The following is an 18,268-nucleotide window of genomic DNA, read 5'->3' as shown; positions in this document are numbered from 1 at the left end:
CTCTCTTGTATATTTATATCATAAACCGTAAATCAAGTGCGATTTTTCCTGGTCCTTTTTGACTTTACTCCCAACTATTAAATCTGTGTGTATTAGACCAAATTACAAATTAATGTCATTAAAAGTTTTTCATTAAGATCACTTAAGTTTCATAATCTAGAGAAAAAAGAATTCGTAATGGTGGTGGTGGACCAATAAAAAAAAAAACTGAACGTATCAAAAAGCCTTAAAACGATGATGATAGTTATGGTAATCTAACGAATTATAAATATTTAATTAAATTACAAGGATTTTTTTTCTGAACAAAATTAAGGAATTTTCTAAATATTAATTTTGAAAGTAAAAAAAAAAGGAAGAAGAAGAAGAAGAAGAAGGGAACATCGTCTTCCTTCTACAGAGAGTCTCTTTTTTTCACCGCCTTTGAAAGAAAGAAAGAAAAGGGGATTGCTGTAGTTTATAAACCCTTTACCTACCTTTGTATATATCACTCTCGAAGAAGAAGAAGAAGAAGAAACCTTTTTGTTTGTTTCACGAACTCGCCAGGAAATGGCAGATGACTTGGCGAATCTCTGCCGATTTCTTTTCGACGACACCGCCTTCCCCTCTTTGTCGTCTTCGGCATCTTCAGATCTCTTTTCTCGCCGTTTACGCTCCGATGATTCGATCAAGCGTGGTCTCCGTTCTTTCTATCTCCTCCTTCGCTGGGGTATCGCTCCGATCGGCGGAGATGATGCTGATGATGACTCCTCCGGCAACGGCAAGCTACGCTTTCAGACCTGGTCCGATTCGCAAGTTCAGTCACTTGTTTCGATTTCCCAGGCGATTCTTCTACTATCGCGATCTCTTTTAGGTACTGCCGACTTTGACACTGATTAGATTTTCTTAAATCAAGGTTTAGGTCTGTACTCGCTGATTGTTTGATTATCATAGTCCGTCTTCCACTTTTGATGTTTGCTACCTTAGATTAGTAGCGAGTTACCTCGAATTAATCATTTTCCTTACTGTTTATCTTTTTCAGTGGACCAACTCGAACCAATAGTTTTGGGTGTCATCCAGGAGGTGATGGAGTTCTCCCTCAGCTTCTTGGAGAAGTCAAATTTTAGACAAAATGATCTGAAAATTCAGGTTTCTTCTTTTATATTTTCATCTGTGTCATTCTTTTACTTCCATTTGTCATAGAGATTCGGTATGCAGGGTAGTCTTTATCGTTGGATATCGCTCTCTGTAAGTCTGGGAAATCTGCTTGAGGACCTTGCTCTGAAAATTTTTATGTTTATGAAGCGTTTTGTAAGTCTTTATCAGGTTTTGACACTGGTGGTTAGGTTTCATTGTTGCACCCTAGTTATTAGTTACCTACCAGTATGTTTTCGTTGTACCTTTTCAGTGAGGGCTATATAGTAGAGTTACAGTCTTCTTCCATTACCCAAACAATTTGCGACCTGATGTTATTGTTTCTATCAAGCTTGACTGCTTTAGTAATCTCTCCAAATGCTTGCTTCCTTGCTTGTATCAGATAAACATGGAAGTACTTTTGGAAATTGCTTCTTTTGATGCAAGTGAGAAGCAGTATGATATATTACCAGCTGTCTCTCCCGTTGAAGTTGCACAACTGTGGCCAGCGTTTTCTGGCGAGTATGATAATATGGAATCATATAGCCTTGTGAAGTGTACTTTTCAAGGTATATTACTGCTACCAATCCACTCAGCAATTTGTTTTCTTACTTGAAACTTTTCTGATTACCTTTACATCCTTTGACATGTCAAGCAGGGGGCAGATGCTCAAATGAAGAGAAGCCAGTTGACCGGCTTCTTATTACGCTGATGTCTGAATGCATTGAATCTGATGTCCAGGCGCAATCACTAGTAAAGCCCTCTTTTCAACAAGACTGTAGAAACTTGAATCCCTTAACTCGACACCTGGCTGTTGTTCACCTTGGCTGTGTTTTTCGTCTGATTATGGTCTGCAAAGAGCTTGTTCAGTTGCCAAGTGTGTTAGATGAGAAGACAGTTGATCAAGGTTTCCTTGATAAATTGTCCTTCTGCTTAAGAATTTTGAAGCTGCTTGGAATTCTTTCCAAAGATGTTCAAAGTATAGAAAACGATGGCTCATTGTTACAGGCAGTAGCTTCATTTACGGATGCTTTTCCTAAGCTGTTTAAGGTTTTTTCTGAATTCGCTAACCACACAGCTACAGAGGGTAATATTGAGAGTCTTTCTCTTGCGCTGGTGGAGGGATTTCTTAATCTCATCCAACTCATTTTTGGCAAGAGCAGTGTTTTTCAGAATGTCCAGGCATGTGTGTCAGCTTCTATTCTCAACAATCTTGATGCCTCAGTGTGGAGATATGATGCGTCCTCTTGTAATTTGTCCCCTCCACTTGCTTACTTCCCTCGGTCTGTCATCTACACATTGAAACTCATTCAAGATCTCAAGAGACAACCATATCATATCCAAGATTTGAGGATTTTAGAGTCAGAAGTCACCTATGACAATACCAATCCTTCTGTTGATTCTGTTTATCTCCATCTGCGCCAGGAAAGGATCCCGTTGCTCAAGTGCTTCACGGTCGAAGATATAATGAGAGTGATATTTCCTTCATCAAGTCAATGGATGGATGACTGCTTCCATCTTGTTTATTTCCTCCATCGCGAAGGTGTAAAATTACGTCCAAAAGTGGAGAGGACGTATTCCAGTTTAAGATCCAACAGTTTTGCGGAAGTCGAAAGCCAAATTTCTCATGACGATGAAGCCCTGTTTGGGAACTTGTTTTCTGAGGGTAGCCGTTCTCTGTGTTCCATAGAACCAAATGATCAACCACCTGTATCCGTTAGCAGCAATTTACCATTGCAAGCTGCTAGGGAACTATTGAATTTTCTTAGAACGTGCATTTTTTGTCAAGAATGGGTTCCTAGTATATACGAAGATGGATGTAAAAAGCTTGACACTAGTCACATTGATATCCTGCTCAATATAGTAGGCTGTAGTATTGAAGACAAGGCTTCTGATGGTGGTTCCATGCTCCAAGATGAGGGGAAACCTGGACACGTTGCCTTTGAGCTGTTACTCAATCTCCTGAGAAGTCGTGCTCTGTCCGATTCTCTTGAGTCCTACCTTTTTCAGCAAATCCTTGTTGTTGAAAATAGTGACTTCAGCTATAATGATAAGACTCTGGCGCTGTTGGCTCACACTCTTCTTTGCAGGCCGGGATTGGCTGGGGCACAGCTGAGAGCCAAAATTTATGATGGTTTTGCTAATTTTATTGCCGAGAGAGCAAGAAGTATATGTGCTGAAGCTTTGAGTCTCAAGGAGTTGACTGCATGTCTTCCCTCTGCTTTCCATATTGAGATTCTTCTTATGGCTTTCCATCTATCAAGTGAAGAAGAAAAGGCAAAGTTCTCAAATCTCGTTGCTTCGTGTCTGCATAAAGTTGATACCCCGTCAGGAATATGTGATGGTCCCCAGCTGTCCAGCTGGGCAATGCTGATATCTAGGTTGTTAGTGCTGTTGCAACATATGTTGTTACATCCAAACACATGCCCAATATCATTGATGCTAGATCTAAGGTCTAAACTGAGGGAAGTTCGTAGCTGTGGAGGTAATTTGCATGTAACCATTGGTGATCATTTATCTTCTTGGGCGTCTGTTGTAGCAAGGGGCATAACTGATTCATGGGCTGAAGAGGAGTCCGTCAGCCATCTGATGAGTCAAATGATTGACTTTTCCCCACATCCTCCTACATTTCAGAATGATGTATCTGCTGCCAAAACTCTAAACTTGAATTATGGAGATTTATCTGCTAGTTTGTCCCGGGTTTTGGGGTTGTGGAAGGGAAAAAAGGCAGGAAAAGTGGAAGACCTATTGGTGGAAAGATACATTTTCTTACTTTCTTGGGATATTGCTCGTATCAACTGTGCATTGGATAGTCAGCCTTCCTTGCATTTTAATTACCAGGAATTGGACATATCTAGCTCTGTGGATCTCATCTGTACCAGTCATTTGCTTGTTGGGGACATCAATGTTGCTGGTAAGAATATAGAGTTGAGAAACATTCTGATCGGTGTTTTAAGTCAGCTCCAGGCAGCACCTGAGCAGGTGGTTGAGGATTTGGGTTGGGACTTTATTCGCGGAGGATCCTGGCTCTCCCTTCTGTTGTACTTTCTTGATGGTGGTGTCTGGGGTTATTGCAAGAACAATTCATGTTCAGAAATCGATCCATTCTGGAGGGAGTGCGCATCTATTGACGCCAATTATTTTGCTGCTGCAGAAGGTGTAGTCTCTTACTTGATGGAGACTGGTGATATTACAGAACTGCTGAGAATGCTTTCATCATTGGTTAGCAAATATTTACGAGTGTATAAGAAAGCTTTCCTTGCAACTTTTAGCGCTTGGAATCATCATGGTCATAGTTCGCCTTCTCTGCTACTTCTCAAGCATACTCAATTTGGCAAAAGTCTCCAAGGTGAATATGTGAAGATTGGTGACAATTCTCTCCATCTTCAATGCATTTTTTATCTGTCGAAACTGGATGCTCTGGGTGATGGAAGAGGTTCGGGTGTTTTATGGAAAGTGTTTTGGGAATTTATGGTACATGGGTTTCCCACTAGTCTTCAAACTTCCAGTGCGATTCTTCTTTCATGTATTCTAAGCATAAGATGCATTGTGCTGACAATAGATGGCTTACTCAAGCTGGGCAACTCAAAGGAGAAGTTTGGGGTAGATACTTGTGTACTTCATCAGATACTTGATTCTATCATGATTATTAAGTTTGATCAGGTATTCGAAAATTTTCATGGGAAATGTGAGGAAATCCGTCAAAATATATGTGCAGCGTTGCAGCTTCCAGATTTGACGGAGTTGTTCCTGATGAAAGACATGGAGGGGTTTGTAAGAGATATCTGTGCTGAGCAGATAGATAGAAGCCATGTGCTTGAAGGGGTGATTACCAAGATTGTAGATGTTATGGATAGTCTAAGCAAGGATTCTTCGAAATCGGATATTTTCAAATTTTATCTTGGTGTAGATGCAGTCTCTGAGCCTACCAGGGAATTCTATCAGTTGCAACGTGGAGATCTCTCTGTTTTTATTGACTCATTGGACTACTGTTCCTTGGAACCGGTTAACATAAAAGTACTCAACTTCCTTGTTGACCTCTTGTCTGTGGCTCCATCTACTGATCTCAGGAGAAAAGTACAGCAAAATTTCATTGACATGGATTTGATAACTTTATCCGGGTGGCTGGAGAGAAGACTGTTGGGTTCCTTCATTGAGGAAATAGATGGGAAAAAGACTGCAAAAGGGAATTCTCTTTCTTTCAGAGAGGCAGCAATGAATTTTATTAATTGTCTTGTGTCATCTACTGACGACCTACAGACCAGAGAGTTACAGAATCATTTATTCGAGGCCATGCTGATCTCCCTCGATACCGCATTTCTCTCGTTTGATACCCATATGGCTACGTCATATTTTAACTTTGTTCTTCAACTTGCAAGGGAAGACAACCTGATGAAGATGGTTTTAAAGAGAACTATAATGCTGATGCAGAAGCTTGCTGCTGATGAGAAGTTGCTTCCTGGTTTGAAGTTTCTTTTTAGTGTGATAGGCACCTTATTGAGCAACCGTTCTCCAAGTCATGGAGAGAGTTCATGTGGGCAGTCCTTGACAAGCAATAAGAATACTGCAACAGGTCCATTGGTTCCAAAACTTTCAGGAACAGTGAAAAAATCTGACACATTGGCTCTCCCTGTGGATCAGGAAGGAAGCTCAATATCACTTGAATGCGATGTCACTTCTGTCGATGAAGATGAAGATGATGGAACATCTGATGGTGAAATGGCCAGCTTAGACAAGGAAGATGAAGATGATGCCAACAGTGAGAGGTACCTTGCCTCAAAAGTCTGCACTTTTACTTCCAGTGGCAGTAATTTCATGGAACAACATTGGTATTTTTGTTACACATGTGACCTTACTGTGTCCAAAGGTTGCTGTTCTGTTTGCGCAAAAGTTTGCCACCGGGGTCACCGTGTTGTCTATTCACGATCGAGTCGTTTTTTCTGTGACTGTGGAGCTGGGGGTGTTAGGGGAAGCAGCTGTCAGTGCTTGAAGCCACGCAAATTTAATGACATTGGAAGCGCTCCAGCTCGTGGTACAAATAATTTCCAATCCTTTTTACCCTTATCTGAGGATGCAGAGCAGCTTGCAGAAAGCGATTCAGATGTGGAAGAAGATGGTCTCGGGGAGGAAAACCACGTTGTGTTATCTATCCCTAAAGAAACTCAATATAAGATGTCACTGCTACTAGAAGAGCTCGGCATAGAGGACCGAGTGCTGGAGCTATTCTCTTCTTTGCTTCCGTCTATCACTAGCAAAAGAGACTCTGGCCTTTCGAAAGATAAGCAGGTCAATCTCGGGAAAGAAAAAGTTCTTTCGTTGGACACAGATCTTTTGCAGCTGAAAAAAGCATATAAAAGTGGGTCACTGGACTTAAAAATAAAGGCTGATTATGCTAATTCAAAGGACCTTAAATCTCTTTTAGCCAATGGTTCCCTTGTCAAGTCTCTCCTGAGTGTTAGTGTTCGGGGTCGCCTTGCAGTTGGAGAAGGTGATAAAGTTGCTATATTTGATGTTGGACAGCTAATAGGACAAGCCACAATTGCACCCATAAATGCAGACAAGGCCAATGTTAAACCACTTTCCAGGAATATTGTTCGTTTTGAGATTGTTCATCTGGCATTCAACCCAGTTGTGGAGAATTATCTTGCTGTTGCAGGCCTTGAAGATTGCCAGATACTTACGTTAAATCATCGAGGTGAAGTCATCGACAGGCTTGCTGTTGAGCTTGCCCTGCAGGGTGCATACATCAGGCGTATAGAATGGGTTCCGGCTTCACAAGTTCAGTTAATGGTTGTTACAAATAAATTCGTGAAGATTTATGATCTATCCCAGGATAGCATCAGTCCAACACAGTACTTCACCTTGCCAAATGACATGATTGTGGATGCTACCCTTTTTGTTGCTGCTCGTGGGAGGGTTTTCCTTCTTGTTCTTTCAGAACAAGGGAATTTGTACAGGTTTGAACTATCTTGGGGCGGTAATGCAGGTGCAACACCACTTAAGGAAATCGTTCAAATTACGGGAAAGGATGTTACCGGAAAGGGTGCATCTGTCTATTTCTCTTCAACATATCGACTGATTTTCATATCTTATCATAACGGAAGTTCTTTTATGGGTCGACTCAGCTCAGACGCAACATCCTTAACTGAGACATCTGGCCTGTTTGAGGAAGACTCAGATTGTAAGCAGAAGGTGGCGGGATTGCATCGTTGGAGAGAGTTGTTGGCTGGCAGTGGATTGTTTATTTGCTTTTCCAGTGTGAATTCCAATGCTGCCTTAGCTGTGTCCTTGAGGGGGGATGGGGTATTTGCACAGAATCTCCGTCATCCGACTGGATCATCTTCCCCTATGGTCGGAATAACAGCTTACAAACCTTTGTCAAAAGACAATATTCACTGTCTTGTTCTGCATGATGATGGCAGCCTTCAGATTTATTCTCATGCTCGGAGTGGAGTTGATGCTGACTCAAATTTCACAGCTGAAAAGGTTAAAAAATTGGGTTCTAAGATACTAAACAACAAAGCCTATGCGGGTGCAAAGCCGGAGTTTCCCCTTGATTTCTTTGAGAAGACATTTTGCATTACAGCAGATGTGAGATTTGGTAGTGATGCTATTAGAAATGGTGATTCCGAGGGAGCAAAACAGAGCTTGGCATCTGAGGATGGCTTTATTGAGAGTCCCAGTCCTTTGGGCTTCAAGGTATGGTTGGTTTTCTCCAGTAATTTTTCTTTATAAGTTTATCTGTGTAATATGCTTGATTATAACTCTTAAAGAGTATTTTGACGGTGTAATTATAATGATATGGGTCACTTGTGTCTAGTTATCTAACCTTCTCTCTTTCAGATATCTGTCTCCAATCCAAACCCTGACATTGTTATGGTTGGCATCCGGATGCATGTGGGTACTACATCAGCAAGCTCTATACCTTCAGAAGTGACCATTTTTCAAAGATCGATTAAGATGGATGAAGGCAATAGGTGCTGGTATGACATCCCATTTACAGTGGCTGAGTCACTTCTAGCTGATGAAGATGTTGTAATCTCTGTGGGGCCGACTACTAGTGGGACCGCACTGCCCAGAATAGACTCGCTTGAAGTATACGGGAGAGCTAAAGATGAATTTGGCTGGAAAGAAAAAATGGATGCTGTGCTAGATATGGAAGCTCGTGTGCTTGGTCATGGTTTGCTTCTTCCAGGCTCTAGTAAAAAGAGAGCGTTGGCACAGTCTGCTTCTGTAGAGGAGCAAGTTATCGCTGATGGTCTTAAGCTCCTATCAATCTTTTATTCAGTTTGTAGACCAAAGCAAGAAGTAGATCTTGGCGAACTCAAATGCAAACAGCTACTCGAGACGATTTTCGAAAGTGATAGGGAAACTCTGTTACAAACTGCAGCTTGCCGTGTCTTGCAGTCTGTCTTTCCAAGAAAGGAGATATACTACCAGGTAATGCTCCTACCATATTCAGTCTAGCATCTTCACATGCTATTTTTGAGCAGATATGCGTGAAAGTTGTATGTTATTTTTGGCATTGATATATCTGTGCTGTTATAGGTCAAAGACACCATGCGACTTCTTGGAGTGGTCAGGGTGACCTCTTTACTTTCTTCAAGGTTGAGCATTTCTGGTACTGGAGGCTCGATTGTTGAAGAGTTCAATGCTCAGATGCGGGCGGTGTCTAAAATAGCTTTGACCCGTAAATCAAATTTCTCTGTCTTTCTGGAGATGAATGGTATATGTGCTTTCTGTTAATATCTACAGTCTATCTTTTTTCATATGTAGTCGAACACAATATTGTTTCTTTTACCCTTGTAATATGTAATAGGAGCGACTGTTTGTCATACAATTATCGTGTTCCTTTCATATAGCTTTGTTTATATGAGATATGTTTGTTCTGTAGGCTCTGAAGTGGTAGACAATCTGATGCAAGTGCTCTGGGGAATTTTGGAGTCAGAGCCACTGGATACACCTACTATGAACAATGTCGTGATGTCCTCCGTTGAACTAATCTATAGCTATGCAGAGTGTTTGACATCTCAAGGAAAGGATACAGGGGTTCATTCTGTGGCTCCTGCGGTTCAGCTACTGAAAGCACTTATATTGTTTCCCAATGAGTCTGTACAAACATCCAGCAGGTGTGTTCTTCTGTATGGTTTTTATACTCTGTTCTTTTAGATATGGTCCAGTCTTCTAACTAAGTTTCTTTACAGCTTGGCCATATCATCAAGATTACTTCAGGTTCCTTTCCCAAAGCAAACAATCTTGACAACAGATGATTTGGTAGACAATGTTACAACTCCTTCGGTGCCTATTAGAACAGCGGGTGGAAATACGCATGCCATGATTGAGGAGGACTCTATAACTTCATCTGTTCAATACTGCTGTGATGGCTGCTCCACCGTCCCTATCCTGAGAAGAAGGTGGCACTGCACCGTTTGTCCAGATTTTGATTTATGTGAGGCATGCTATGAAGTGTTAGATGCAGATCGTCTTCCACCACCACACACTCGAGATCATCCCATCACAGCACTTCCAATAGAAGTGGAATCACTTGGTGCAGACACCAATGAGATTCAGTTCTCTGCGGATGAAGTTGGTATTTCAAATATGTCAGCGACGATAACCAGTAGCATCCCACAAGCTTCAACTCCATCGATCCATGTCTTGGAACCTGGTGAATCTACTGATTTTTCTGCCTCAGTGACCGATCCTGTTTCTATCTCAGCTTCAAAGCGTGCCGTTAATTCTTTAATTCTCTCTGAGTTTCTCCTAGAATTGAGCGGATGGATGGAGACAGTATCCGGTGTTCAAGCTATTCCTGTCATGCAATTGTTCTACAGATTATCATCTGCCATTGGTGGAGCCTTTATGGATAGCTCAAAGCCCGAAGAAATAAGCTTGGAAAAGTTAATTAAATGGCTTTTGGGTGAAATCAATCTCACCAAGCCGTTTGCTGCTTCAGTTCGCTCTTCCTTTGGGGAGATTGTGATTCTTGTGTTTATGTTTTTCACCTTGATGCTTCGTAGTTGGCACCAGCCTGGTAGCGATGGTAGTAGCTCACGATTAGGTGGAAATACAGATGTAAATGATCGGAGGGGTGTCCAGAGTTCCACTCTAGTTGCTTCCCAGTCTGCTTTAGATGTTCAAGAGAGAGATGACTTTGCGTCTCAGCTGATTCGCGCATGCAGTTTCCTCAGGAATCAAGAGTTTGTTAATTATCTAATGAACATACTTCAGCAGCTAGTGCATGTTTTTAAGTCCCGTGCGGCCAATGTTGAAACACGTGGATCAAGCTCTGGTTCAGGTTGTGGAGCCATGCTCACAGTCAGAAGAGATTTACCTGCGGGTAACTATTCCCCCTTCTTTTCGGATTCATATGCAAAAGCCCATAGAGCAGATATATTTGTGGACTATCACAGGCTGCTACTTGAGAATGTGTTTCGCTTAGTTTATACCTTGGTTAGACCTGAAAAACAAGAGAAAATGGGAGAGAAGGAAAAGGTTTACAGGAACACTTCTTCTAAAGATTTGAAGTTGGACGGTTTCCAGGATGTTTTGTGCAGCTATATTAATAACCCTCATACAGCTTTTGTTAGGAGATATGCTAGAAGGCTGTTCTTGCATCTTTGCGGAAGCAAAACTCAATACTACAGTGTCCGAGATTCTTGGCAGTTTTCCAATGAAGTGAAAAGCCTATACAAGCATGTTGAAAAGTCTGGTGGTTTTGAAAACAATGTTTCATATGAAAGGAGTGTAAAGATTGTGAAGTCGCTTTCTACAATTGCTGAAGTTGCTTTGGCGCGGCCTCGGAACTGGCAGAAGTACTGTCTCAGGCATGGAGATTTTCTGTCCTTCTTACTGACTGGCGTATTCCATTTTGCAGAAGAGTCTGTTATTCAGACACTTAAACTCCTCAATTTGGCCTTTTATCAAGGAAAAGATGTGAGCAGCTCAGTGCAGAAAGCTGAAGCAACTGATGTAGTGACAGGCTCAAACCGTTCAGGATCTCAGTCCGTGGATTCAAAGAAGAAGAAAAAAGGTGAAGATGGGCATGATTCTGGATTGGACAAATCATATGTGGATATGGAAGGGGTGGTAGATATCTTCAGTGCCAAGGGCGGAGATCTCTTGAGACAGTTTATTGATTTCTTTTTGCTGGAATGGAATTCGAGCTCTGTTCGCACTGAAGCAAAGTCCGTTATTTATGGCTTGTGGCATCATGGAAGACACTCGTTCAAAGAAATTCTGTTAGCAGCACTTTTGCAAAAGGTTAGATACTTGCCAGCATATGGTCAGAATATTGTTGAGTACACAGAGCTCGTCTCCTTGTTGCTCGGCAAGGCTCCAGAAAACAACTCAAAGCAAGCAATTAACGAGCTTGTGGATCGTTGCCTGAACCCTGATGTGATAAGGTGCTTTTTTGAGACGCTGCATTCTCAAAACGAACTCATTGCCAATCATCCAAACTCCCGTATATACAGCACTCTGGGTAATCTTGTCGAATTTGATGGTTATTATCTTGAGAGCGAACCTTGTGTTGCCTGCAGTTCTCCTGATGTGCCATATAGCAAAATGAAGCTTGAAAGTTTGAAATCCGAGACAAAGTTTACCGATAACCGCATCATTGTGAAATGTACTGGTAGTTATACGATACAGTCTGTGACCATGAATGTTCATGATGCACGAAAGTCAAAGTCGGTGAAGGTCCTAAACTTGTATTACAACAATCGCCCTGTCTCGGATTTATCAGAGCTTAAAAACAACTGGTCACTGTGGAAGCGTGCCAAAAGTTGCCATCTGTCTTTTAACCAAACTGAACTGAAGGTGGAATTTCCTATTCCTATTACTGCATGTAACTTCATGATCGAGTTGGATTCCTTCTATGAGAATCTTCAGGCGTTATCTCTTGAACCATTACAGTGCCCTCGATGCAGTCGACCTGTTACTGATAAACATGGTATTTGCAGCAACTGCCATGAGAATGCTTATCAGTGCAGACAATGCCGTAACATAAACTATGAAAATTTGGATTCTTTCCTTTGCAACGAGTGTGGCTATAGCAAGTATGGGAGGTTTGAGTTTAACTTCATGGCAAAACCAAGCTTCATATTTGATAACATGGAAAATGACGAAGATATGAAGAGGGGATTGGCTGCAATAGAGTCGGAGTCTGAAAATGCTCACAGGAGATATCAGCAACTCTTGGGCTTCAAGAAGCCGCTTCTGAAGATAGTATCAAGCATTGGTGAAACTGAAATGGATTCGCAGCACAAGGACACTGTCCAACAAATGATGGCATCTTTACCTGGTCCCTCATGCAAGATAAACCGCAAAATCGCGCTTTTGGGTGTATTGTATGGTGAGAAGTGCAAAGCTGCTTTTGATTCTGTCAGCAAAAGTGTACAAACACTGCAGGGGCTACGCAGAGTTTTGATGAGCTATCTCCATCAAAAAAATTCAAATTTTTCTTCAGGTGCCTCAAGATGTGTGGTCTCAAAGACCCCAAACAATTGTTATGGTTGTGCCTCTACTTTTGTTACTCAATGTCTTGAGATTCTTCAAGTTCTGTCGAAGCATCCAAGATCTAGGAAACAACTTGTTGCAGCTGGTATTTTGTCTGAGTTGTTTGAAAACAATATTCACCAGGGTCCGAAAACAGCTCGTGCTCAAGCTAGAGCAGCTCTTTCTACTTTCTCGGAGGGTGATCTGAATGCAGTGAATGAGTTAAACAATCTGGTACAGAAGAAAATAATGTACTGCCTTGAACACCATCGTTCCATGGACATTGCGCTCGTCACTCGTGAGGAGATGTTGTTGCTTTCAGAAGTATGCTCTCTCACGGATGAATTTTGGGAGTCAAGACTGCGCCTTGTTTTTCAGCTACTATTTTCTTCCATTAAATTGGGTGCTAAACATCCTGCGATATCAGAGCACATAATTCTTCCCTGCCTTAAGATTATTTCTGTGGCATGTACACCTCCAAAACCAGATACAGCAGAGAAAGAGCTAACGATGGGAAAATCTGCTCCTGCAGTGCAAGGAAAGGATGAGAATGCTGCTGGCATCATAAAGTATTCGTCAGAGAGTGAAGAAAATAGCTCGGATATGTCTCAGAAGACGCGAGATATTCAGCTTGTGAGTTATTTGGAATGGGAGAAAGGGGCGTCATATATCGACTTTGTGAGGAGGCAATACAAAGCCTCTCAGTCAATTAGAAGTGCTAACCAAAAGTCTAGAACCCACAGATCAGATTTCCTGGCACTTAAATATACACTTAGGTGGAAGCGACGCTCTAGCAGGACATCTAAAGGTGGTTTGCAGTCATTTGAGCTCGGATCTTGGGTCACAGAGCTTATTCTTAGTGCATGTTCTCAATCTATCAGGTCCGAGATGTGCACACTGATTAGTTTACTCTCTGCCCAAAGCTCACCTAGGCGCTACAGGCTGATCAATTTGCTGATAGGCTTGCTTCCCGCTACGCTTGCAGCGGGTGAAAGCAGCGCAGAATACTTTGAACTGCTCTTCAAAATGATAGAGACACAAGATGCACTTTTATTCTTAACTGTTCGGGGCTGTCTGACAACAATCTGCAAATTGATCTCCCAAGAGGTGGGAAACATTGAATCTCTAGAAAGGAGTCTTCAGATAGACATTTCACAGGGATTTACCCTCCACAAGCTCTTAGAACTCCTTGGAAAGTTCTTAGAGGTTCCAAATATTCGTTCCAGGTAAATTTCTCATCATTAAATCTATTGATCTTACATTGATTTCTTCATACGTTTCTAATGTTTTGAGTGTGGCAGATTCATGAGAGACAATTTGCTGTCTCATGTTCTGGAGGCCCTCATTGTAATCCGTGGCTTGATAGTGCAAAAGACGAAGCTTATAAATGATTGCAACAGACTCCTAAAAGATCTTCTTGACGGACTTCTGCTTGAAAGCATTGAAAACAAAAGACAATTCATCCGTGCCTGTGTTTCTGGACTGCAAACCCATGCAGAAGAGAAAAAAGGACGTACCTGTTTGGTAAGAAGAATTGTCATTTGGACCACTCTATCATCTTTAAAATAGTATTTTTGGAGATATTAATCACGTTACACAGTCTCTGGACATTTTCTATACTTCTCTTTAGACATCACTTGAAGTCGATGACATTTTATTTTGTTATAATTAACATATATCCTAGACTAGTGTTTTGACCATTTCAATTGTATTTGCAGTTTATTCTTGAGCAGCTTTGTAATTTGATCTGCCCGTCAAAACCCGAGGCTGTATATATGCTGATCTTGAACAAATCACACACGCAAGAGGAGTTTATTCGGGGATCAATGACGAAAAATCCATATTCGAGTGCTGAGATTGGCCCACTGATGCGGGATGTTAAAAACAAGATTTGTCAGCAGTTGGACCTGTTAGGTCTACTGGAAGATGACTATGGCATGGAGTTGCTTGTAGCAGGAAACATCATTTCACTAGACCTGAGCATAGCTCAAGTTTATGAGCTGGTTTGGAAGAAATCAAATCAGTCTACTACTTCACTGACCAACTCCGCACTTTTAGCTTCAAATTCAGCTCCTAACAGGGATTTCCCTCCGATGACGGTGACATACAGACTTCAGGTTTGTGACCTTTTTCTGGTGAATAGCTAGGCCAAAGATGGATTTGCTCACTTTACTTACTGTTTAGGCCCCTTATAAAACAAGTAGTTATTTCGTGTTTCTGTTTTTACTAAAAGCTGTGACAAATATTGGCAGGGGCTAGATGGTGAAGCTACGGAGCCTATGATCAAGGAATTGGAAGAAGATAGAGAAGAATCACAAGATCCAGAGATTGAGTTTGCAATAGCAGGTGCAGTTCGGGAATATGGTGGTCTGGAAATTTTACTTGATATGATCAAGGTAAGCTTCGTAAAACTACGAAACGAAATTGGGATCCTCCCACTCTCTGTCACTGCTCTGTATACTTACACTGGTCTGTCCTTAGTGTTTTAGTGCACTTTTAGATGCACCGTGAAGAGGAATAGTTATATTACCAAAGTGGCCTTTTAAGATAAATTTAATGTATTTGAACGAAGCTGGTTAAGGTCGCAGATTAAATTTATATTGATCATTCTGCACTTTGCAGAGTTTACGAGATGACTTCAAATCTAACCAAGAAGAGATGGTTGCAGTTCTTGATCTCGTAAACCATTGCTGCAAGATTAGAGAGAACAGGCGAGCTCTACTCAGGCTAGGGGCTTTAAGCGTACTTCTTGAAACAGCTAGGAGGGCATTTTCTGTAGATGCTATGGAGCCAGCTGAAGGTATTCTTTTAATTGTTGAGAGTTTGACACTTGAAGCAAATGAAAGTGACAGCATCAGCGCCACGGAAAGTGCTTTGACTGTCAGTAACGAGGAAACTGGAACTTGGGAACAGGCCAAGAAAATAGTGCTTATGTTCTTAGAAAGGCTAAGCCATCCTTCAGGGCTTAAGAAATCGAACAAACAACAAAGGAACACGGAGATGGTTGCTAGAATCTTGCCTTACTTAACATATGGCGAGCCTGCAGCTATGGAAGCACTCATAGAGCATTTTAGCCCTTACCTGCAAAATTGGTCCGAATTTGATCAGCTTCAGCAACGTCATGAGGAGAACCCTAAGGACGAGAGCATTGCTCAGCAAGCGGCGAAGCAGAGGTTTACTGTGGAGAATTTTGTAAGAGTGTCAGAATCTCTCAAGACAAGTTCATGTGGAGAGAGGTTAAAAGACATAGTTTTGGAGAATGGTATCATAGCTGTTGCTGTCAAACACATCAAGGAAATTTTCGCTGTCACAGGACAGGCTGGGTTCAAATCTAGCAAGGAATGGCTTTCGGCTCTTAAACTTCCCTCAGTACCTCTTATTTTGTCAATGCTAAGAGGATTATCGATGGGGCATTTGCCTACACAAACATGCATAGACCAGGGAGGTATTCTAATTTTACTTCATGCCTTGGAAGGAGTTTCTGGAGAAAACGAGATTGGTGCAAGGGCTGAAAATTTGCTAGACACACTCGCTGATAAAGAAGGAAATGGATTTCTAGAAGTGAAAGTCCGTGCATTGCGAGATGCCACCAAAGATGAAATGAGACGCCGTGCACTAAGAAAGAGAGAGGAGCTCCTACAGGTAAATTTAATAATGAATCTCTCGCAAGGAAATTAAAAGTGTAATTTGGTCTTGTGACAATGTTTACCAACTTTTTCTTTTGTATCAGGGACTTGGAATGCGTCAAGAGCTATCTTCTGATGGTGGTGAAAGGATTGTGGTTTCTCAACCAATTCTTGAAGGTTTTGATGATGTAGAGGAAGAAGAGGATGGATTAGCTTGCATGGTGTGCAGAGAAGGCTACAAGCTCAGACCTACTGATTTATTAGGAGTCTACTCTTACAGCAAACGGGTGAATCTCGGTGTTGGCAATTCTGGAAGTGCACGTGGTGAATGCGTATACACTACCGTGAGCTACTTCAATATCATTCATTTCCAATGCCATCAAGAGGCGAAAAGAGCAGATGCTGCTCTTAAAACCCCGAAGAAAGAATGGGAAGGAGCTATGTTACGTAACAATGAATCTCTTTGCAACTCTCTCTTCCCTGTCAAAGGTCCCTCAGTTCCCTTAGCTCAGTATCTTCGTTATGTTGACCAGTACTGGGATAATCTCAGTGCTCTTGGTAGAGCCGACGGGAGCAGACTCCGTCTACTGACATACGACATTGTCCTGGTAAGTTAAAATTTTGTTCTGAAACGTTCACGATTACTAGGTGTAGGCGTTTGGTTATATAGTGTTAAAATTTAGTTTTGTTTCATACTCAATCCAAACTGCATTCCAAACAGCTCATCAATCGCTTTGGTTAATTTCGTTTCGTATTTGCTCTGTGATTTGCTAACAATTTGTGTTTCCTCTGTAGATGCTGGCTCGGTTTGCAACAGGAGCTTCTTTTAGCGCGGATTGCCGAGGTGGAGGAAGAGATAGCAATTCCCGTTTCTTGCCTTTCATGTTCCAAATGGCCCGTCATCTTCTCGACCAAGGAGGCCCCATGCAACGCACCAACATGGCTAAATCGGTCTCATCCTATATTTCATCGTCTTCACTATCTACCGCAACAACGCCGCCATCTGACTCCCGACCCTTAACTCCTGGATCTCAGCTATCCTCAAGTGGAACCGAGGAAACGGTTCAGTTCATGATGGTAAACTCGCTTCTATCAGAATCATATGAATCATGGCTCCAACACCGTCGTATTTTTCTCCAGCGTGGGATTTACCATACTTTCATGCAACACGCTCACGGTCGGATAGCTTCTCTCGCTGCGGAATCAACCAGTTCTGGAGGCAAAACTCAAGACGCAGAAACCTTAACCGGCGATGAACTGCTTTCTATTGTCAAACCAATGCTGGTCTACACCGGTATGATAGAACAGCTCCAACAGTTCTTCAAAGCAAACAAAGCAAAGAAACAGGTCCACGTCGAACCAAACAAGAAAGAAGGTACATTAAGTGGAGTAGAGCTTGAGCCATGGGAGATTGTAATGAAAGAGAAGCTATTGAATGTGAAAGAAATGGTAGGTTTCTCCAAGGAATTGATATCGTGGCTCGACGAAATAAACTCCGCAACTGATCTGCAAGAAGCTTTTGATATTGTCGGAGTTCTGGCTGATGTTTTGTCCGGAGGAGTTACACAATGCGATCAGTTTGTCAGATCAGCGATTGATGTTGGGAATGGAAAAGGCTAAGAGAAAGTTTTGGTTTCGGGAAGGACGAAGAGCTCTTTGTGTTTTATTTGATCCTTTCTCTTGTCATTGATATTGTGATTGATTGTCATTGTAGAAAAATTGTCATTGTTGTAAACACTTGTTTTGTTGTGTTATCAATGCAAAAACACACATATTGCTCTTTGTGTAACATGGCAGCCATCTAATTACAACTCACTCGAGCGTGTCTGGTTTGAAAGTATTCCAAATTTGAACCGCATTTGGCTTCGTTACAGGTGTAGCATTTTTATGCAAAATGTACAAGACCCGGTTAATTTGCCTTTTCTTAGTTCAAATTCGGTTTTGGTGTTTCAAGATAAAAAAAAATTATAAGAAACCCAATTTGAACTTTTTGGGTCAAGAATTGGATTTCGCTAATTTATCTCTATTTAATTATG

General features: G+C 41.6%; 1 protein-coding gene across 2 annotated transcripts; it reads left to right on the top strand.

The window, feature by feature from the left end:
- The first annotated feature begins 306 nt into the window (after positions 1-306).
- On the top strand, positions 307-18,021 carry LOC104746011 (auxin transport protein BIG). Of its 2 annotated transcripts, none has more exons than XR_015556710.1 (14): positions 307-850; positions 1,019-1,125; positions 1,514-1,679; positions 1,769-7,809; positions 7,954-8,550; positions 8,659-8,836; positions 9,005-9,239; positions 9,315-13,832; positions 13,908-14,130; positions 14,325-14,723; positions 14,859-15,002; positions 15,275-16,248; positions 16,337-16,840; positions 17,028-18,021. XR_015556710.1 is itself a non-coding variant. In XM_087449943.1 (14 exons), the coding sequence occupies exons 1-14, from the start codon at positions 547-549 to the stop codon at positions 17,850-17,852; spliced, it is 15,261 nt and encodes a 5,086-aa protein (XP_087306069.1). In that variant the 5' UTR covers positions 307-546; the 3' UTR covers positions 17,853-18,021. The 2 variants fall into 2 exon arrangements, 1 of the variants encoding a protein (XP_087306069.1); XM_087449943.1 differs by having other exon boundaries at positions 15,229-16,248.
- The last annotated feature ends 247 nt before the right edge of the window (positions 18,022-18,268 follow it).

The sequence above is a fragment of the Camelina sativa genome, chromosome 1 (assembly GCF_030686135.1).
Source record: "Camelina sativa cultivar CO46 ecotype springtype chromosome 1, ASM3068613v1".
Classification (NCBI taxonomy): Eukaryota; Viridiplantae; Streptophyta; class Magnoliopsida; order Brassicales; family Brassicaceae; genus Camelina; species Camelina sativa.
The sequence above is the reverse complement of the archived record's forward strand: the minus strand, read 5'-3'. Positions and strand labels throughout refer to the sequence as shown.